Raw genomic sequence first — 17,431 nt, forward strand, 5'->3', positions numbered from 1 at the left:
ACCTGGCCATATTAGTCTACATTGCATCATGAAAAAAACACAGGCGCAAAGGTGAGCATAGTTTGAACCCTCCGCACATTAGTCATTATCATGGATATTTAACTCAGTTTTCTCTTGAATGCTGTTTAACTCCCATTAACATGGAGAATCAAGTAGTTGTGATTTTCTTGTATTGTGTTTCTGTGAGTTTGTGTTTATCAAAATTATCTGCGGCAGCCCAGTAGCCGTAAAATGAGTAAAAACGTATTGGACAGTTAAAAGTAACTTATTGGAAGGGTGCAGGGCAAAAAGAGATTTTGTGGACTAAGTTTAACAGACGGTGACGTCACAAAAAATGTTATAAATGTCAAATTGAAAAAATTTATAAATTTGGGCGATATTATTCTGTTACTCTATATAAAAGCATTTCATAAATAAGAGCCTCATGGGCCAATTCGCTCACCTGAGTAACAATATGCATGATAAAATCAGCCACTTGAAGTCATAATACAAAATACCTGGACAATGTGGATAAAATACATGTAGGTCCTGTATGTAAAAAATCCGTTTCCCCCTGGATATTCTTAAAAGACTATGTGCGGTAATATGCATTTTTGCCTCCCAAATATACTTTTTATTGAAGAGCTTAAAAAAAGGTGGCAGATACTTGAAATCATATTGAAAAAAAGTGGGTAAAAAGTTATCATCACAGTGACGTCATAATGTAGAAATGACGTCAGGATAATTGTATTATTTTGATAAAATCAGATGTTGTAGCAAAATATGGGTGTTTTCCGATTGTTTTTCGAAAGGGAAACATCGAGCGCAGGCTTGCTCAAGTACCATTTTTTAGTATGAAGTGTATATTTACAGGAAGAAAAACATACGTGAAAATCGTATTTGTGCAGACCTGCGCTCTCTACTTCCGCATGCAAAATATATAGAAAAAATTACAATATTTTCATGTTTTTGCAAAATTGCGGGAATTGGGTCATTTAGGTGACGTCATAGATAAACAACGAATGAGTAATGAATACTAAAATCAAGATAAAGTGATAGTCATCCTCTGTACGCTGATTTATGGAGATCTGATTTTTATATGACACTATCTAAAAATTGGTTAAAATTGGGGGCGGAAAATAAACCATACCAATTATAGTTCTTTATAATCAGGTCCCTTTTTCTAACAGGATGCTTTTGTAGTCATATCACATTGAGCATTGCAGTTCTCAAAAAGACCCTAAACAATTGTTTATATACAGGATATAAACCTGCATCAAACTCCGAGCACCTTGTGAGGCCCAATAATCGTCCAGGGGCCAAAGTTTAAACAATTTTAAAGAATCGGCAATATGTAAAAATGTATGCATATAAGAAAAGGGGTATATAAAAAAATCAGTTTTTATGAATAATTAAAATGATTTCCTTTGTACATCTGGATATCCCAATGTGGCCCAACCCTATCCTAAAGATTTTATTGAACAATTTTGAATCTACATTATCTTAAGTTGCTTTCACTAAAGTAACAGCTTTTCTAGGCAAATGTTTTTTATAAAAACATTTAAAGATATTTATATATTCCTATGAAAAAATGTGACACCCCTCCCCCCGTTGTGACCCCATCATACCCTCGGGGATCATCATTTTTTAAGATTTACTCAATATATTCCTATGTAAAAATTCGACCCCAATATTGTGGCCCCACCCAACCCCCAAGGGTCATAATTTTACAACTTTGAATCTACACTACATGAGGTGATACCACACAAGTTTCGGCTTTCCTGGCCAAATGGTTCTTGAGAAGAAGAATTTTAAAGATTTACTCAATATATTTCTATGTTAAAATTCGATCCCTCATTGTGGCCACACGCTACCCCCGAAGGTCATGATGTTCACAACTTATAATCTACACAACATAAGGATGCCTCCACATAATTTTCAGCTTCCCTGGCCTAATGGTGTCTGAAAAGCTTAAGAAAATGATTTAAGATTAACTCTAAATATTCCTATGTTAAAATTCGATCCCACCCCTCATTGTGGCCCCACCTTACCCCCGGGGATCATGGTTTCCACAGCTATAAATTTTCAATACCTGAGAATACTCCTACACAAGTTTAATTTTTCATTGTCTTATGGTTGTTGAGAAAAAGATTATTGAAAAATTCTTGAACATTTTTAATAATTCCTAATTATCTCCCCTTGTTAAAGAGCATGATCCTTAATTTTTACAACTTTTTACGAATTTCCTTAGCCTAAGGATATGCTTTTTGACAAGCTTGGTTGAAATTGGCCCAGTAGTTCTTGAGAAGATGTTGAAATTTGTGAAAAGTCTACAGACGGACAGACAGACGGACGACAGACAAAATGTGATCGGAATAGCTCACTCGAGCTTTCAGCTCAAATGAGCTAAAACTCAAAGATTGAAACCTTGGTTCAGCTCCAAACTTATCATTGATTCACTATGGCCAATTCCTGCCGTATTTTGAGCCTGGCATCTGTAGTTTCCTACATCCGTTAACTGAACGTTAATTATGGACAGAGAGGGTGTTCCAACAGTTCCACCGGTATATTTTAAGGTATCCACAGTGTTTACTACTGAAGTGACCCCATTTTTCTGGTATAACCACGTGATGGAGGAGACCGGTGTTGTACTTGTGACGTAACAAAAGAGTGTTGTTCTTGACCCTAATGATACCAAAACACTAGATCCTATTGTTACATTGGGCAAACCTGTAGATACAAAAGAATACGAGTTAGTAACTACAAATATAAACAAGTTTATACCGTTCCTTCATGGAGAGACATATTGAATTTTCATTGATACTATTTTCATTAAAACTAGCATCCCGCGCTAAAATTAAAATTATTAAAATTGATTTATTTATGATATGTTCATAATTCATTACAAACTTTGTCCATGGATTTTGTCACTTTTTTGTGGTTATATAATAAATTATTATATTTAATGATTAATTATCAATAGGTTAATATTTCCTATTGGGAGCCTCTAAATATATGTTAAGCCACCGTTTTGTAATCTTCCTACTGTATTAAAGCTCTCTGAATAGTATTTTGGGTATAGGTCATTTCTGTTGTCAATTGTTGTTATACAATATTTAAACTGCCCTGTTGCTGAGCTGGCAGATAACGACTACGATATTTTTTAAATGACATGTAGCTAACCTTTTCTCCTACAACGCGTAAGTAAAAACTATTTTGTATTTTTGTGAAATAAGTATATAGTTGAGATTCATTTGCTAAGTTCATATTACAAAAGTTATTTTCTGTTACATGTTCATATACTTGTTTTACAAGGTCAAAATTAAACATCAGTTTGGTGATTTAAAGCAGACATGAATTCGGAAAAACACTTGGTCGCCATATAGTTTCGATCGTTTCACAGCTGCAACAGGGGTATATATACCGGTCAAGAAATTTGCGGTCGGTTGCTTTCCGAGCTATGCATTCAGGTTGCGTGGACTTCTAAATGATAGAACTACACACTTATTATTGCTAGCGCTCTCGAGCGCTAGCAACTACGTTAGTCTTTTTCACTGGAATACGCATGCTCGACTCCATAGAAGGGGATTCTGGGAATTTCGTACTACTAAGATAAACTGTACCATTTGAATTTCGTTTTATCATCTTCACATGAAGTTTTGTGTCTGATTGTAAATGTCAAAAAGTAACAGTAGCTTAAGTCTTAAAATGCAAGGTTATTTTTAATATTAATATGTTTTACGGTGAGACCGTTGGGGGGAGCACAGCATGTGATCAAAGAATGAATTATAATAAATCAATGAAAATAAAATTAACAACGTAAAATTTGAATGCAAAAAAATAGACATACCTACTTTTCAGTAAATTTTCATTATTCATAGTTTATAAGAATTGTTATAATTTATTTATTTATAAGTAGAACGGTAGTTTAATCTCAGATACAATGTTGTGGAATAATTAAGATTTTAATATATAAATATTCATTGCACTGTATCTCCTCTTTTAAAGTGATTGTAACATCAGTTCATCCCCCTTTTTTTGCAGTAGACATTTTTTCTTAAACCTACATATAAAACTTGACTCATCATAGAGCCCCCGCCCCCCCCCCCCCCCCCTCCCCCATGTTAGAAAAAAATATTTCATTTTTTTTCTATTTACACATAGAAAATCGACTTATCATGGATTTGCCCCCTCCACTTTTAAAAAAAAAATTACGCTTAAAAATATTTGCTTATCATATTAAAAAAAACACCCCCCCCCCCCCGCAGGTAATAAATGGAAGTGAAAATAAGGAAACCATTGAACTGCTAAAGAGCCGAAGGATTAGAATTTTCAATGATTTTTTTTTTTCTTGCAAAGATTTTTTGGATGAGGCTGCCATCCACCCATCCAACCAACCACCCACCCTCTCCCTTTTAAAAAAAGGCAATGCTACGTGTATGTTCCAGGAATTTACCGTAATTATAGTGAATAAAATAAATGTTAGCATTCATCCAAATGATTGCAATTTACAACTGTTTCCTGTATTTGAAGAAATCTCCTTATTCTTCAGCTGTTCTTTAGCCCAAGATTTTGAGAGTATTTTGGTCATTTCAGCAGATTTACAATAACTTCAATTAGAGTAATTTCCCCTTATCAGTGCTTATTGTGACGTCAAAGCTGACGTTGGTTAAGTGTCACCTGACTCTTCAAAACTCCCCTAAGAAATAAAAGTACGCGAAGTATTATACTGTCTTTATTTACATAAAAATCATAATGTTCTTAAAATTACACATTTTATATGCTTCTTTATAGTTTTAATTACTGTGATTCTCGTGAGAACGTGAGGTTGGAAACCATTGGTACTATGAATTGTGGGTCAAAATTTACTGACGCCGAAAAAATCGAATTTCGAAAAAATCTATCGGATCAATGTGTAAACCTTTGTGACGTCACTCGATTGTTTTTTATTGAGAGTGTCGTATACATTAATATGTTTTACGGTGCTACCGTTCTGGCGAGCGCAGCAAGAATTACACATACTGTACCTTGCATCATTGTCAACTTATAGTTTTATTTAGGATAAAACACATTTAAGCATCATTTTGCTACTGTACTTTTTCACAAATTTTAGCCACCCTTGTTCTCAGGAAGTATATATCTAATATTATTAACTTGAAGAAATATATATCTAATATCATTAGCTTGTTGGTTATTGTGAAATACATTTTTAAACGTTTTTCACCAAACATAATTTTCCCTAATTATTTCCCTGTTGAAGGGTGCCTTTCACTCGTTTTTACAAAACTTACATCAAACTGTGAGACATTAACCCTCAATTGCTTGTGTTATTTAGTATATCAAAAATGCTTTAGAAGTCGAAAAAAGGAAAATTGATAGCTCGACATGCAAACAACACATAATACGAAGAAAAATAAACTAAGTTAACTTAATTTTTAAGCTCAATAAAGCTCAAAACAACTTAAATTTATATTTACAATTGTCGACATTCAGATCAATCGGTATCGAGGTTATCATGCCTTGCGAGTGTTTTAAAAATTAATTGATTTATTAGGCTTTTGAAGCGAGCTGGTAGATTTTTATTTGGGTCAGAGTTCGACCCCTTTCTTTATTTATGGTTACATTGAAATTAATGTTAAAACGGGCTTGGCCGCTGTGCTTTATATAGGGATATAAAAACGCGATTTTTCATGTAGTCTGTCGTATAGTATTGCGGTGTTGGTCTATCATTAAAGCTTAAGGTTTATAATGTTAAGTAGTGTGATACTTTAAACGTTAAGCATTTAATGTTAATAAATTTACATTTAGCGTGTATGATTCCGTCTATTTCTTACGAAAAGGTGTTAATTCATAGCTTTGTAAAAACAGCCAGACTGAAATCCACACGCCCCGTTTATCAATTGGTCGAAAACATCAGCGACCTAAGAAAAATCACGGACTCCACGAAATGATCACGATGATTCAGACTCATATTCACAAAGGAGACGATTCGGCTGATTTTTTTAACTAACGTACTGATGTCCATTAACAGCTATTTAGTTAATTTTACTTTCTTTTTACAATCAATTTATAAGTAAGTTAAAAGAAAGATGCAAATATAAAGCGGTTTGTGTTTTTTCTGCAATGTCACCACCTGCAAATCCCGCAGGAATCAACGAAGAAAGCATTTAATTGTTTAAATATACTCTGTGCTATTGTATGGTGTGCTGATACTACCATATTATGATATCAGTCGGGCTGACTAAACTTAGAGTTATGAAATTACAATTTAATATGATTGGTACACTGACATTCAGACGGAAAATATAGCGATACAGACAAATGTTCTACTAGATTTGTTAATAAAATAATAATTGATTTTCAAGTGTTTAAATGAGTTTTTTTTTACGTTTTTGAACAGCAATTGCCGATATAAAGTTAGATAATCCCTTCTGAAGTAGAGGCCCTTTGAAAGACATTCAAAAACATGAAATCAAGTAAACATATTAACATATAAACATCAAGTTTCTTAATTGTTTTGTTAAAAGAAAGATTTTTAAAAGTTCTATGTAAATCCTAACGAGGCCGTGTCTAATTTGTTCTGCTCTAGATTTTTGAATAATTTTTTACAAGAATTTCTACTGATATAATTCTTATTCTAAAACAAACAAATCAGACATTAACCACATCGTTTTTAAGGATGTCATCTCAAAGATTGTCAATTTGAACATGATTATATGATTTGGCCTGAAATGTATCTCTCTTTTTTTTCTTTTTTTTTATAATTTTTTTTTCTTTTCTATAAACTTCTGCCCTAAGGTTTTTTTTCTGTTTTACATATAAAGGTTATTATTATGAGTATCAAAAGATCACATCAAGCAAGCATTCTTAGAGTACTGCATAAGCAATACATGTCCCCTACCGGTTTGTATTATTCCATGAAAGCTTCGAAGCACACAGCTATTTCAAAACTATTATAACTGAGATGTTATGCTTGAATCAGAGATAAAAGAACAGAGGAAATTCAAACTATATAGTTGATATAGAAATTCAATACAAGGTGGGTAAAATAATACACTTTATTTTATCTTCTGTAATTTCGCAAAGTCCATTCAGTAATCGCTGGTGGAAATTAGTGAAAACAATGCACTGTTATGGACAATATCATTTCTTACCATCTCCTGTACCCCGAATCAAACAAACAGTTAAACAGCCCAACCTGATAAAGAGCCCCATTGTTTTAATACAAAAAACCTACCAACTAAATTAACAACACAATGCTTGACACTAATCTAAAGAAGTTATTTGTTTGTTAGAATGAAAAATGACATAACAAACTGTCAATCATCTCAAAAATCCATAAAACGAAATACAAATGATAAAAGGAATGGTACAAGAAACGCACTGTATTACTACTGACTACATACATGTACTGACCTCGTTTACTGAATACACACCGAACCCGATAACGAACCCAAACATTAAAAAATTGTAATATAAAAACTTAATTTTCTCGAAAACATGTCAACCAAACGCTACAAAAGTGTAAACTTGATCTAAAGTTTGACATTTTGAAGCTGTTCAAGTTTCATATTATTCCTCAAACGCATTAAGAAACAAGAGGCCCATGAGACCACATTGCTCACATGAGCCACAATGACTTTATATGGGCGTTCAAAAGATATTGTGTCATATGGCGCCTCGGAAAAATTAAAAAAAAAATTGTAAAGTATTGAATTTTACAATTATGTTTGCATACACTTAATCTTTCACATGGAATACAGTTTTTACATAAAATACAAAAAATCCTTCGCAAGATATAAAACTAAACATTTAGTAGGAGTACACTGTAAACTTTTAATTCCCTATATTTTCATCCCCCTCCCCCCACTTTATAAAACGGTCAAAACATTTGAGAGCATATAGGTACATTTTCTTCAACTACTTCCTCGTTATTGTGTTTTCAAAAAATTCGTTATAATAGTTATTGTATTTTATTTAAAAAAAATTCCGATAGATAGAATAAAATAGTACCTTAATGGCTCAATTCCTAAAATTAAAAGCATTCAAAAATTTAATCGGTTTTCCCCTTTATAAACTACTATATTTACATTCTACTGTGTTTTTCCATTAAATTCAGTAATGTTTAAATGCCTCTGAATGCAACACTTATTCACTGCGTATGAATTTACGGGTAATTTACATAAGTAGTTCTCAAGTAGTTCTCAAACAGTGATTACTATGTTATCGGTTAAAAAATGCATTTCATGAATGTTGTCAAAACACCATGTTTTATAATTATTCAACAAAAAATTTGACGTTATTGTTAAAAGCAACATTTCAAGAGTTATTTATCATGGATTATATTTTCATGCTCGTCGATCTCATCTCAACTGTCTATGTGAAAACCGGTTTTACAAAACAGCCGTTCTTGCTGTTACGTATTCACTCCCTCCGTGATCTGCACTTTATATCGTAAACAATTGATTTCTTCAGTAAGGGAATGTAAATATAAGCATTAAATGATTTATTTTTTACGTCGTCGTTTCAATAACTGCCGTCAGGTGAGTAGACAAATTATCATAACGCGGTAACGCGCGCTATTCAATTTCAATTCAATTTGTTCATATGAGTTTATAACATTAAGCTTAAGATTTTTAATTTGGTATTTCCTATTCAGCATTTAAAATGTAAACAAAAACATAAAAACAAATCAAAGTACTGAGATTACTGAAAGACGGGGTCTTAAAAGTTTGAATTTGTAATTGTCCTGGATTTCCTCGAATATGCTTCCAACATTTATGAGTTTGAATTATTTGTTACAATCTATGTTAATTCGGCTTTTTTGCAATTGTCTGATACTTTATCTAAGTTTTACCCTATCCCGGTCTTCATAATTGTAGAAAATTGATACAACGGTATATTATGTAAAATAAGAAACCAAGGAAATTTTTTAAAAATTACTACTAACCGGGAAAATCAAACAACTATATCAAAGTACAAAATTTTAATCATTAGATTTATTAAATATTGTGATCGAAGGGAAAATCCACAAGTCGGACGGTTTCTATAATAAAATTTTTATGAAAACCCCGAAAAAGTCTAAAACTGTTGAATTAACAAACAAAGTAAACATTTGTTTACTGATAACAAACACATGCACCTGACGTTAGAAATATTTTTTTACAATAAGATTTTAAGAACTTTGACAATAAAAAGATTTGTCACGGTCGCCATTTTGATTTTTAAGACCGACTTATCTGACACGATTTTCTTCAGTTGCGATTCGTGCAAAATTAATAGGTAAAAATAAATTCGTTCGCCACTTGCTACTTTTTTGTGTAAACTCGTGCATCACTTACACGAATTACGATACAACCGTTCCTTTCATTAAAAATCATACTCCGAAAATCAGAGACACAAATAACAGAGATTGTCAACTCCGCCATTAGCGTGTAAATGTTACGGGATCAACCTTACTTTGAGAACTACAAGTGCAACAGCAATATTGTATAAGTCATTTAATTTGAACCTGATAGTAAACATGAACATGAACCTGTAACTATTTTAAGCATGTTTTATTTATGAAATATTTACAAAAACTCTTTATTTAGTTTTTAAATTACGTTTTTAAAACTTATTGACTTTTCACAAAGTAATGGTAATGCATTACTTTAGTCATGAAATGGTAATGTAATGCATTACTTCAAGAAAATTAAGTAATGGTAATGGTAATTTAATGTCCTAATTCATGAAGTAATGGTAATGTAATGCATTATTTTACAATGTAATTCCCCCCCCCCCCCCCAGTCTGACATAAACATGAACATTAACATTTAACTTGGTTTTTCAATCGATAAGATTGTATATATTATATGATGTATACGTCTTCCAAAATGTATAATCTATTATAGATTTTGCTTACAATGCATTGTTTAAAATCTAAATTCAGTTTAATCCACTGAAGAGCCAACGAACGAGAAGGCAAATTCAGACTTGTTTTTATTTTCTTTGTACAAAATTCCTTTAGAGACGAACAGCAGTCATACCGCAAGTAGACTGGAAGCCAATGAAAACCTATTTAATCTGTAAAACATCTGTGTATTACCCGTCCTGATTTTAACTTCGGGTTGCACATGAAATTTGGTAGTATTAAGGTGAAAGATTGTCAAAATAAAATTCACAACTTTTCAAAAGTGTCACATTGCGTTTGGGAACTTTAATTTCGATTCTACCGTCAACCTCTTCTATTGATTAATGAGCTAGTACACCAGCTGAATCGTCAACGGCGCTGTGCATTCAGTTACGTACCTCATAACATATTTGAATCCGAGCAAGAATATTTTGATCAATAAAACTATTTGTTTATTTTCTAAATAGAATTTTGTTTATACACAGAGGACTTAAGGTGGAATGTCCCTCTGATAAGAGAGATAACTTCAGTAGAAAATAATATCACTTTGTTTCTTTTAACTCACAATTATTGAGGCATGTAACAACAAGGAAGGTGGTGCATGGTCCCAATTTATGTTGGAAGGCGATACACTTATTTGAATTCAAAGATAGAAAAAGAAAATTAGAACTGAACCCCATGGCTCTTTTGAAGCAGGCGGGCAAAAAAGTAAAGAAAACTTTAACAAGATATAACAAGAAATGTATCATATGATGTATTTATGAGGCAATATCTACATGGCTATTCCTTCCCCTCTCTCCTCTCCCGATGGATTTATTCTTATTTCAAATATAACTAAATTTTATGTACTTGTTCAGTACATGTACGGTACATGTTTGATGTTTTAGGCCAGAGAATATTTGGATGGAATATTTTTTTTCTCTATCTATAGCTCGTTCACAGAGCTGAAGGAATTATAATTGGGGAAAATGTGATCAAGACAATTACAAATTCTAGACTTAGTTATAATCGTTTAAAACTTATAACATTTCAAATGTTTAAAATTGAATAAGGCTTTTCTATTCTGAGGGAGCAGATATGGGAAAACAAACTGAAAAAAACCCTATTATATCAGCTGATTTGATTTAAGACAGTAAATCCCTGTATTCGATATCATACCAATTACTGGAAGATTATTCACTTGATCCCCTTTTTGTGTTACATAATAAAATGCTCTGGTTTACATTTTTAGGATTTCTTTAATATATATATCCATTTACCGGTACTATTATCTTTAAAAAAGAAAACCTTTTCTGAAATTTAAGAAACTGTCGCAATTTTTCTTGCACTGTATGTAAAACATGGATGTAAAACCTTCAATAGTCTATGATAAAGAAAGATAACTCTTGCTGATTGAAGCAATTTTTGTTGCAAACCTCAAAGTGCTATTCTGAACTGAAATTCAGCGCTTCAATATGTTTTGTAATATGAATTGAAAATGTGTATAACTATATATTATTATCGATTGATATTGACTTTGATGAAAATCAATATGAATTTTTTAAAAAATTTATGGCAAAATTAATAGCAGAGGGATATTACACCTTAAAAAGATTTAATGCGTGTTTTTATAATACATATTTACTGAAACGCATAAACACTTTCTGCACTATTTTCTTACGCGTAGACTCAATTCATGTGTTCTACGCGTGCCTTCCGGTTTGAGACTTTGGCTGACAGTAAACCAATAGACGAAGTCACGTGACCCCGTCTAAAAAGAATGACCTCAGATCTGTGTACAAACAATTGTGAGCAAAGCTCTGTATCGTGCTTATAATTCGAAGCTTAGCACTCAAATATGGTTAGTAAATACAAAAGAAACACGCACTAAAACAAATAAAGAAACGATTTTTTTTTCAAAATGAATCAAATATATACCTATATATTTCCTCATCGATATTAAACTCTGTTAAAGCTGAAAAAACTCGAGAAAATGCTTAGCTTCTTACCAAAAACACATTGCAAGAATCAACCATTACGCAAAAGATCATACCGAACTACCAATAGAATGAATTGTATTTTAGTACTTTGTTAAAACATCAGATTATTTTGCGCAGGTAAACAGTCGACTGTTTGATTTACTGAAGTCTATGTTTGATTTGATACGTAAAGTTTACAAAATACAGGCGGTAGCTGCCAATGTTACAAAGCATAAACTGTAGCACCACCGTCAAATGAAAAAAAAACTTCAACGCTTTGAAACATTTAAACCTCAATTTACTTTAAAAAATCGGCACCAGTGTATCTTGCATGGTTAAAAGATTCCCTTCGCACGCGAACTGTTGCACAGCCAAAAAATTCATCCGTTTATCATACGTTTAGCATGGCTGCTTTAAACAAAGAACCTCATTTTAGAAGTATGGAATATATACTGAACCCGAAGTTATGAACTGATTGAAACACGCTTTTCCTTATTTTTTCATTATTTTTGTAATAAATCATATTTGAGAATGAAGTTTTTCATGCAATAAGGATTATTCATGCTAAATTACTTTGAATTTGACTCTAAAAAGAAGATTTTTAAAAATGCACCCCCTTTTAAGCTCGGCTGAGCTGAAAGCTCAAGTGAGCAATTTGATCACATTTCGTCTGTCGTCCGTTTGTCTGTCTGTCCGTCCGTCTGTAAACTTTTTAACAATTTCAACATCTTCTCAAGAACCACTGGGCCAATTTCAACCAAACCTGCATAAAGCATCCTTACGCTGAGGGGATTCAAAGTTGTGAAAATTTAGGACCACGCCCTTTTACAAGAAGGGGAGATAATTAGGAATTATTGAAATTTTTCGATAATTTTTCAAAAACCTTCTTAAGAACAATGCAGCAAGGAAAGCTAAAACTTATGTGGAAGCATTCTCTGGTAGTGTAAATCCAAATCATGTTCCCCGGGGGTAGGATAGGTCCACAATAGGAGGGTCGAATTTATACATAGAAATACATAGAGTATAGCTTTAAACATCTTCTCTCAGAAACTGTTAGGCCAGAAAAGCTGAAACGTATGTGGAAGCATCCTCAGGTTGTGTACATTCAATGTTGTAAAAATCATGACCCCCCGATGATAGGGTAGGCCACAATGGGGGCCGAATTTTACATAGACATATATAGAATAAATATTTAAAAATCTTCTTCTCAAGAACCATTTGGCCAGGAAAGCTTAAACTTATATGGAAGCAGTTTAAGATAGTGTAGATTTAAAGCTGTGAAAGTCATTACCCCCGGGGGTAGGGTGGGGCCAAAACGTGGGTCAAATTTTTACATAGGAATATATAGAGTACAGCCTTAAAAATCTTCCTCTCAGAAACCATTTGGCCAGGATAGCTGAAACTTGTATGGAAGCATCCTCAGGTATTGTAGATTCAAGGTTGTAAAATCATGACCGCTGGGGTTTGGGTGGGGCCACAATGGGGGTTGAGTTTTAACATAGTTATATATAGAGTAAATCTTTAAAAATCTTCTTCTCAGAAACTGTTAAGCCAGAAAAACTTAAAATTATGTGGAAGCATCGTCAGGTAGTGTAGATTCGAAGTTGGGAAAAGCATGACCCCCGATGGTAGGGTGGGGCCACGATGAGGGTCGACTTTTAACATACGAGTATACTGAGTAAATCTTTAAAAATATTTTTCTAAAGAATCATGTGGCCAGGAAAGCTAAACCTTATATGAAAGCATTCTTTGGTAGTGAAGATTCAAAGTTGTGAAAATCATGACCATTGGGGGTATGGTGGGGCCACAATGGGGTCGAAATTTTACATAGGAATATTTAGAGTATATCTTTAAAATATGTATCAGCTGTTAAAAAAGATTTTTATTTGATCAGATATGACATTGCAACTTAAACTACAAAAATCATTCAATTGCAAGATCAATGCATACCTTTTGATCATAGGCACCATGTTGGTGAAGTTTTAGCAAGTTTGGAACAAAGAGAGAGAAGATATGCTCCGGACAAGGATTTTCATATACTTCTATGGCCTTCACAGTTCACAGTTGACCTTGAAAATTGGTTAAAGGTCACAACACACCCTTTACTGAAAAGCTATGTTTATGTGAAGTAGGAGCCAAATAGGGCCAAGTGGAAAGTATATGTGCTCTGGAAAAAAAATTGCGTGATCCGATATAACCTTGACCTACAAACTTCATTTAAGGTCACTGCACATCCTTTGACCATCGACACTCTGTGAGTATGAGCCAAATTGGACAAAGGGGAGAATGTCCCGGACAAGGATTTTTATATATAATACTGCTATGAACCTAACCTGCAAACTAGAAATATGGTTCAAGGTTACTGTATCCCTTTACTTAAATGAAGCATATTATGCATAGGGGAGAGAAGATAAGCTCCGGACAAGCGAAAGATGTACGGACAGATGGAAAGACGGATGGACTGACATACTGATCACTACAGTGCGCCCGCGGAGCGGGGGTGGGGGGAACGAAACGCTACACGAAAGCGTGCAAACTCGAACCGTACACGGCCTCTTTAAAAACTGAACCTTAAATGTCATTGGAATTTGCCCAGTGATTCCGGAGAAATATTCAAATTGTGAAAAGCTTACCTGCCGACCGATAGACTGACAGTCAGGATGAGGCAGAGCAAATAGAAACCAAACAAGTCACTTGAGGTAAGAAAAACGTTATTAAATCGAAACAAAAAGATTTCAAAAAAGGACCTCGTTATCAGTCTGTAATGGTTATAAGATGACAGCTGTCTATTCTGTCAGATACGCTTTGTACGGGCTTTGTAGATAAATATGAATCTTGTATCATAAAAACATTTAAAACAATGTATACATTTATATGTGAATACATGTAGATCTGTTTAATCAATATTTGAAAAAAAACATTAACCAGAAAAGCTAAAATTTCCCTTCTTTTATAAAACAAAGGATAGAGACCTAAATATTTTTATTTTTAGGAAGTTTTTTTTTTATTATAAGTATAAACAAAATAATGGTATGAAACGTTGCGATTGTGCAATCAATGTGCTAGCTACCAGTGGTCATTCTAGACCAGGAAGTGAAGTGGAAGTGGTTTTTTATGTGTAAATTGTTGTATTTTGTCTTTTTAGCACAAGTGACCTTTCCTGATCACCTTTATTTCCGCTGTCTGTCCGTAAACTTTTTACACTTTTCACATCTCCAGAACCAGTGGACAAATATACATTGAAAACATAACTTGGCAAATAGCACCACTGTGTGAAAAGGATTAAAATTCACATCAAAAATGAAAACAATTGGCCTTGTTGTTTTTAAGAAGAAGTTAAAAATGTAAATTTGTTAACGCATGTAGCACGAGAACGGAAGAAAACAGAGAGCAATAGGTCACCTGATATTACTCAGGTGACCTAAAAATGTCAGAACTATTTGAAAATATTTTATGCAGAATCTACATTGTCCAGATAATTTGTATATAACTCTGATTTGGTTAAGACTTTCGTTGCTCAGGAGAGCGATGTGGTCAACTAAAACATTAGATATATCACCCATGGTAAAGTATTGGGAAAATCTTAAAGTCCTATTACAGGAAACAAGAGGCCCAATGGACCACATCGCTCACCTGAGCAACACTCGCTTTATATGGACGTTCAAAGGATATTGTGCCAAATGACCCCTCGGTAGATCAATCAAAAATCAATATCCGATTTTTACACTTATTTTTGCATATACTTAATCTTTGACATATTTACCTTTATGATACCATTTTTACTGAAAATAAGATCATAATTATGCAATAAAAATAGGAAAGTTTTCAGTTGGAGTTCACGGTTAACTTCCAGATCCCTTTGTTTTAGCCCCCCCCCCCCCCCATCACTTTATAAAACGATTAAATTCATGAAAGCATAAAGGTACATTTTATCCCTCCACTACTTACTAGTTATTGTATTTTAGACAAGAATAGAATTCCTGCGTCCCCAGCCGGTCAAGCAGTATACTAGTATCGAGTCTAAAGACCAAGACTGATTTAAGAACTTGACCGTAGTATTAGTGGTATAAACATTTGGTATAAATTTAATGAAAATCCGTCAAAATTTGTAGGCATGAGAGCGCTTACAAGGTCAATTTTTGGATAAAACGGAGTCATTATTGTGGTCAAAGTCCAATAACTCCAACAAAATGTATCGACCAATGCTGATTTTCGAACTTGACCAAGGTATTAGTGGTATAAACATTTGGTATAAATTTAATGAACATCCGTCAAAATTTGTAGGCATGAGAGCGCTTACAAGGTCAATTTTTGGATAAAACGGAGTCATTATTATGGTCAAAGTCCCATAACTCCAACAAAAAGTACCGACCAAAGCTGATTTTCGAACTTGACCAAGGTAATAGTGGTATAAACATTGGGTATAAATTTTATGAAAATTCGTCAAAATTTGTAAGCATAAGAGCGCTTACAAAAAAGTGTGACGGACGGACGCACTGACACACGGACGCACGGACACACGGACGGACGCCCGGCATTTCTATGTCCCCGCTCCGCTCTTATACGTGAAAGAAGAGGTGTACCTCAATGCACAAGAATGAATGCACTCAATTCCTCAAATTAAAAACACTGAAAAAATTAATTGGCCTTCTCCATTATGAACGATTGTCGTTTACCAGGCATGGGCTCATTTTGTATGACGTTTCATATCCTTACCCACTTGACTGATGGATAAACTTAACTGAAATATGTTGTCACATATGTTAAAAAGCTATAATTCAAATCAATGTATTGGCAGGCATGTCGCTCTATTGTACGAAGGCCCATCCATTATTTTCATCTATATTAAAAACAACAAATGTCTACCAAAAAAGATGATTTTCCGTTGCAATAATGTTTTAAGAACAACGATAATGCTTTCATCCTGATAATAATAATGTGTCAGGACTATGGAAATTGTTTAAAAGACGTCGTTTTATGTTCGAAACACTATCAAATATTTCTGTAGATTGTATGCAATTCATCGTTTAAGAACGGGGCACCAGAAAGTAGTTACAGCATATCATCCTTTGACCTTTTAGCAAGACATTTTATTGATCAACCAAAATTTCAGAGCCAATCGTAGAATTATAAGCAAGATTCATAGCTTGGTTTGAATCATGTTTTTGTTCACGAGTTTATTCGATCAACTTAAGATTTTTAAACTTGGTATTTCTTATATCACATAGCTGCATTTAAAAATTAAACGAACTAAAGCAAGACCTCAGCTTTGTGTACAAACATACAGTAGCATTGGACGCAAAGCTCTGTATCTTGCATATAACTCAGAGTTTGACTTTAAGGTTAGTAAATAGAAATTTGTAAACAATTAAAACAAGAGAAAAATGCACTAAAAAGGAAAAAAAACACTATTTATTTTTCATCACATATATACTTATATATTTCCAGCAGCGAGAATAATCTCCGTTTAGATTGAAATTGCTGAGCATCTTAATAAAACATGTTGCATAAATCAACCATTACGTACGGATTGTACCGAATTACATGTACCAACATAATGAATTATAGTATTTTATTATATGTTGTTAATGCATCAGATTTT

The 17,431-nt window shown here is 33.4% G+C and overlaps 1 protein-coding gene across 3 annotated transcripts in view; it reads right to left on the reverse strand.

The window, feature by feature from the left end:
• LOC105328178 (hemicentin-1) overlaps positions 1–17,431 on the reverse strand; it is a 52,909-nt gene that overhangs the window by 15,247 nt on the left and 20,231 nt on the right. For all 3 annotated transcript variants that reach the window (XM_066084757.1, XM_066084756.1, XM_066084755.1), the window contains one exon: positions 2,407–2,709. In XM_066084757.1, the coding sequence (XP_065940829.1) occupies positions 2,407–2,709 (303 nt within the window). The remainder of the gene's footprint in view (positions 1–2,406; positions 2,710–17,431) is intronic.

Source organism: Magallana gigas, chromosome 5 (assembly GCF_963853765.1).
Source record: "Magallana gigas chromosome 5, xbMagGiga1.1, whole genome shotgun sequence".
Classification (NCBI taxonomy): domain Eukaryota; kingdom Metazoa; phylum Mollusca; class Bivalvia; order Ostreida; family Ostreidae; genus Magallana; species Magallana gigas.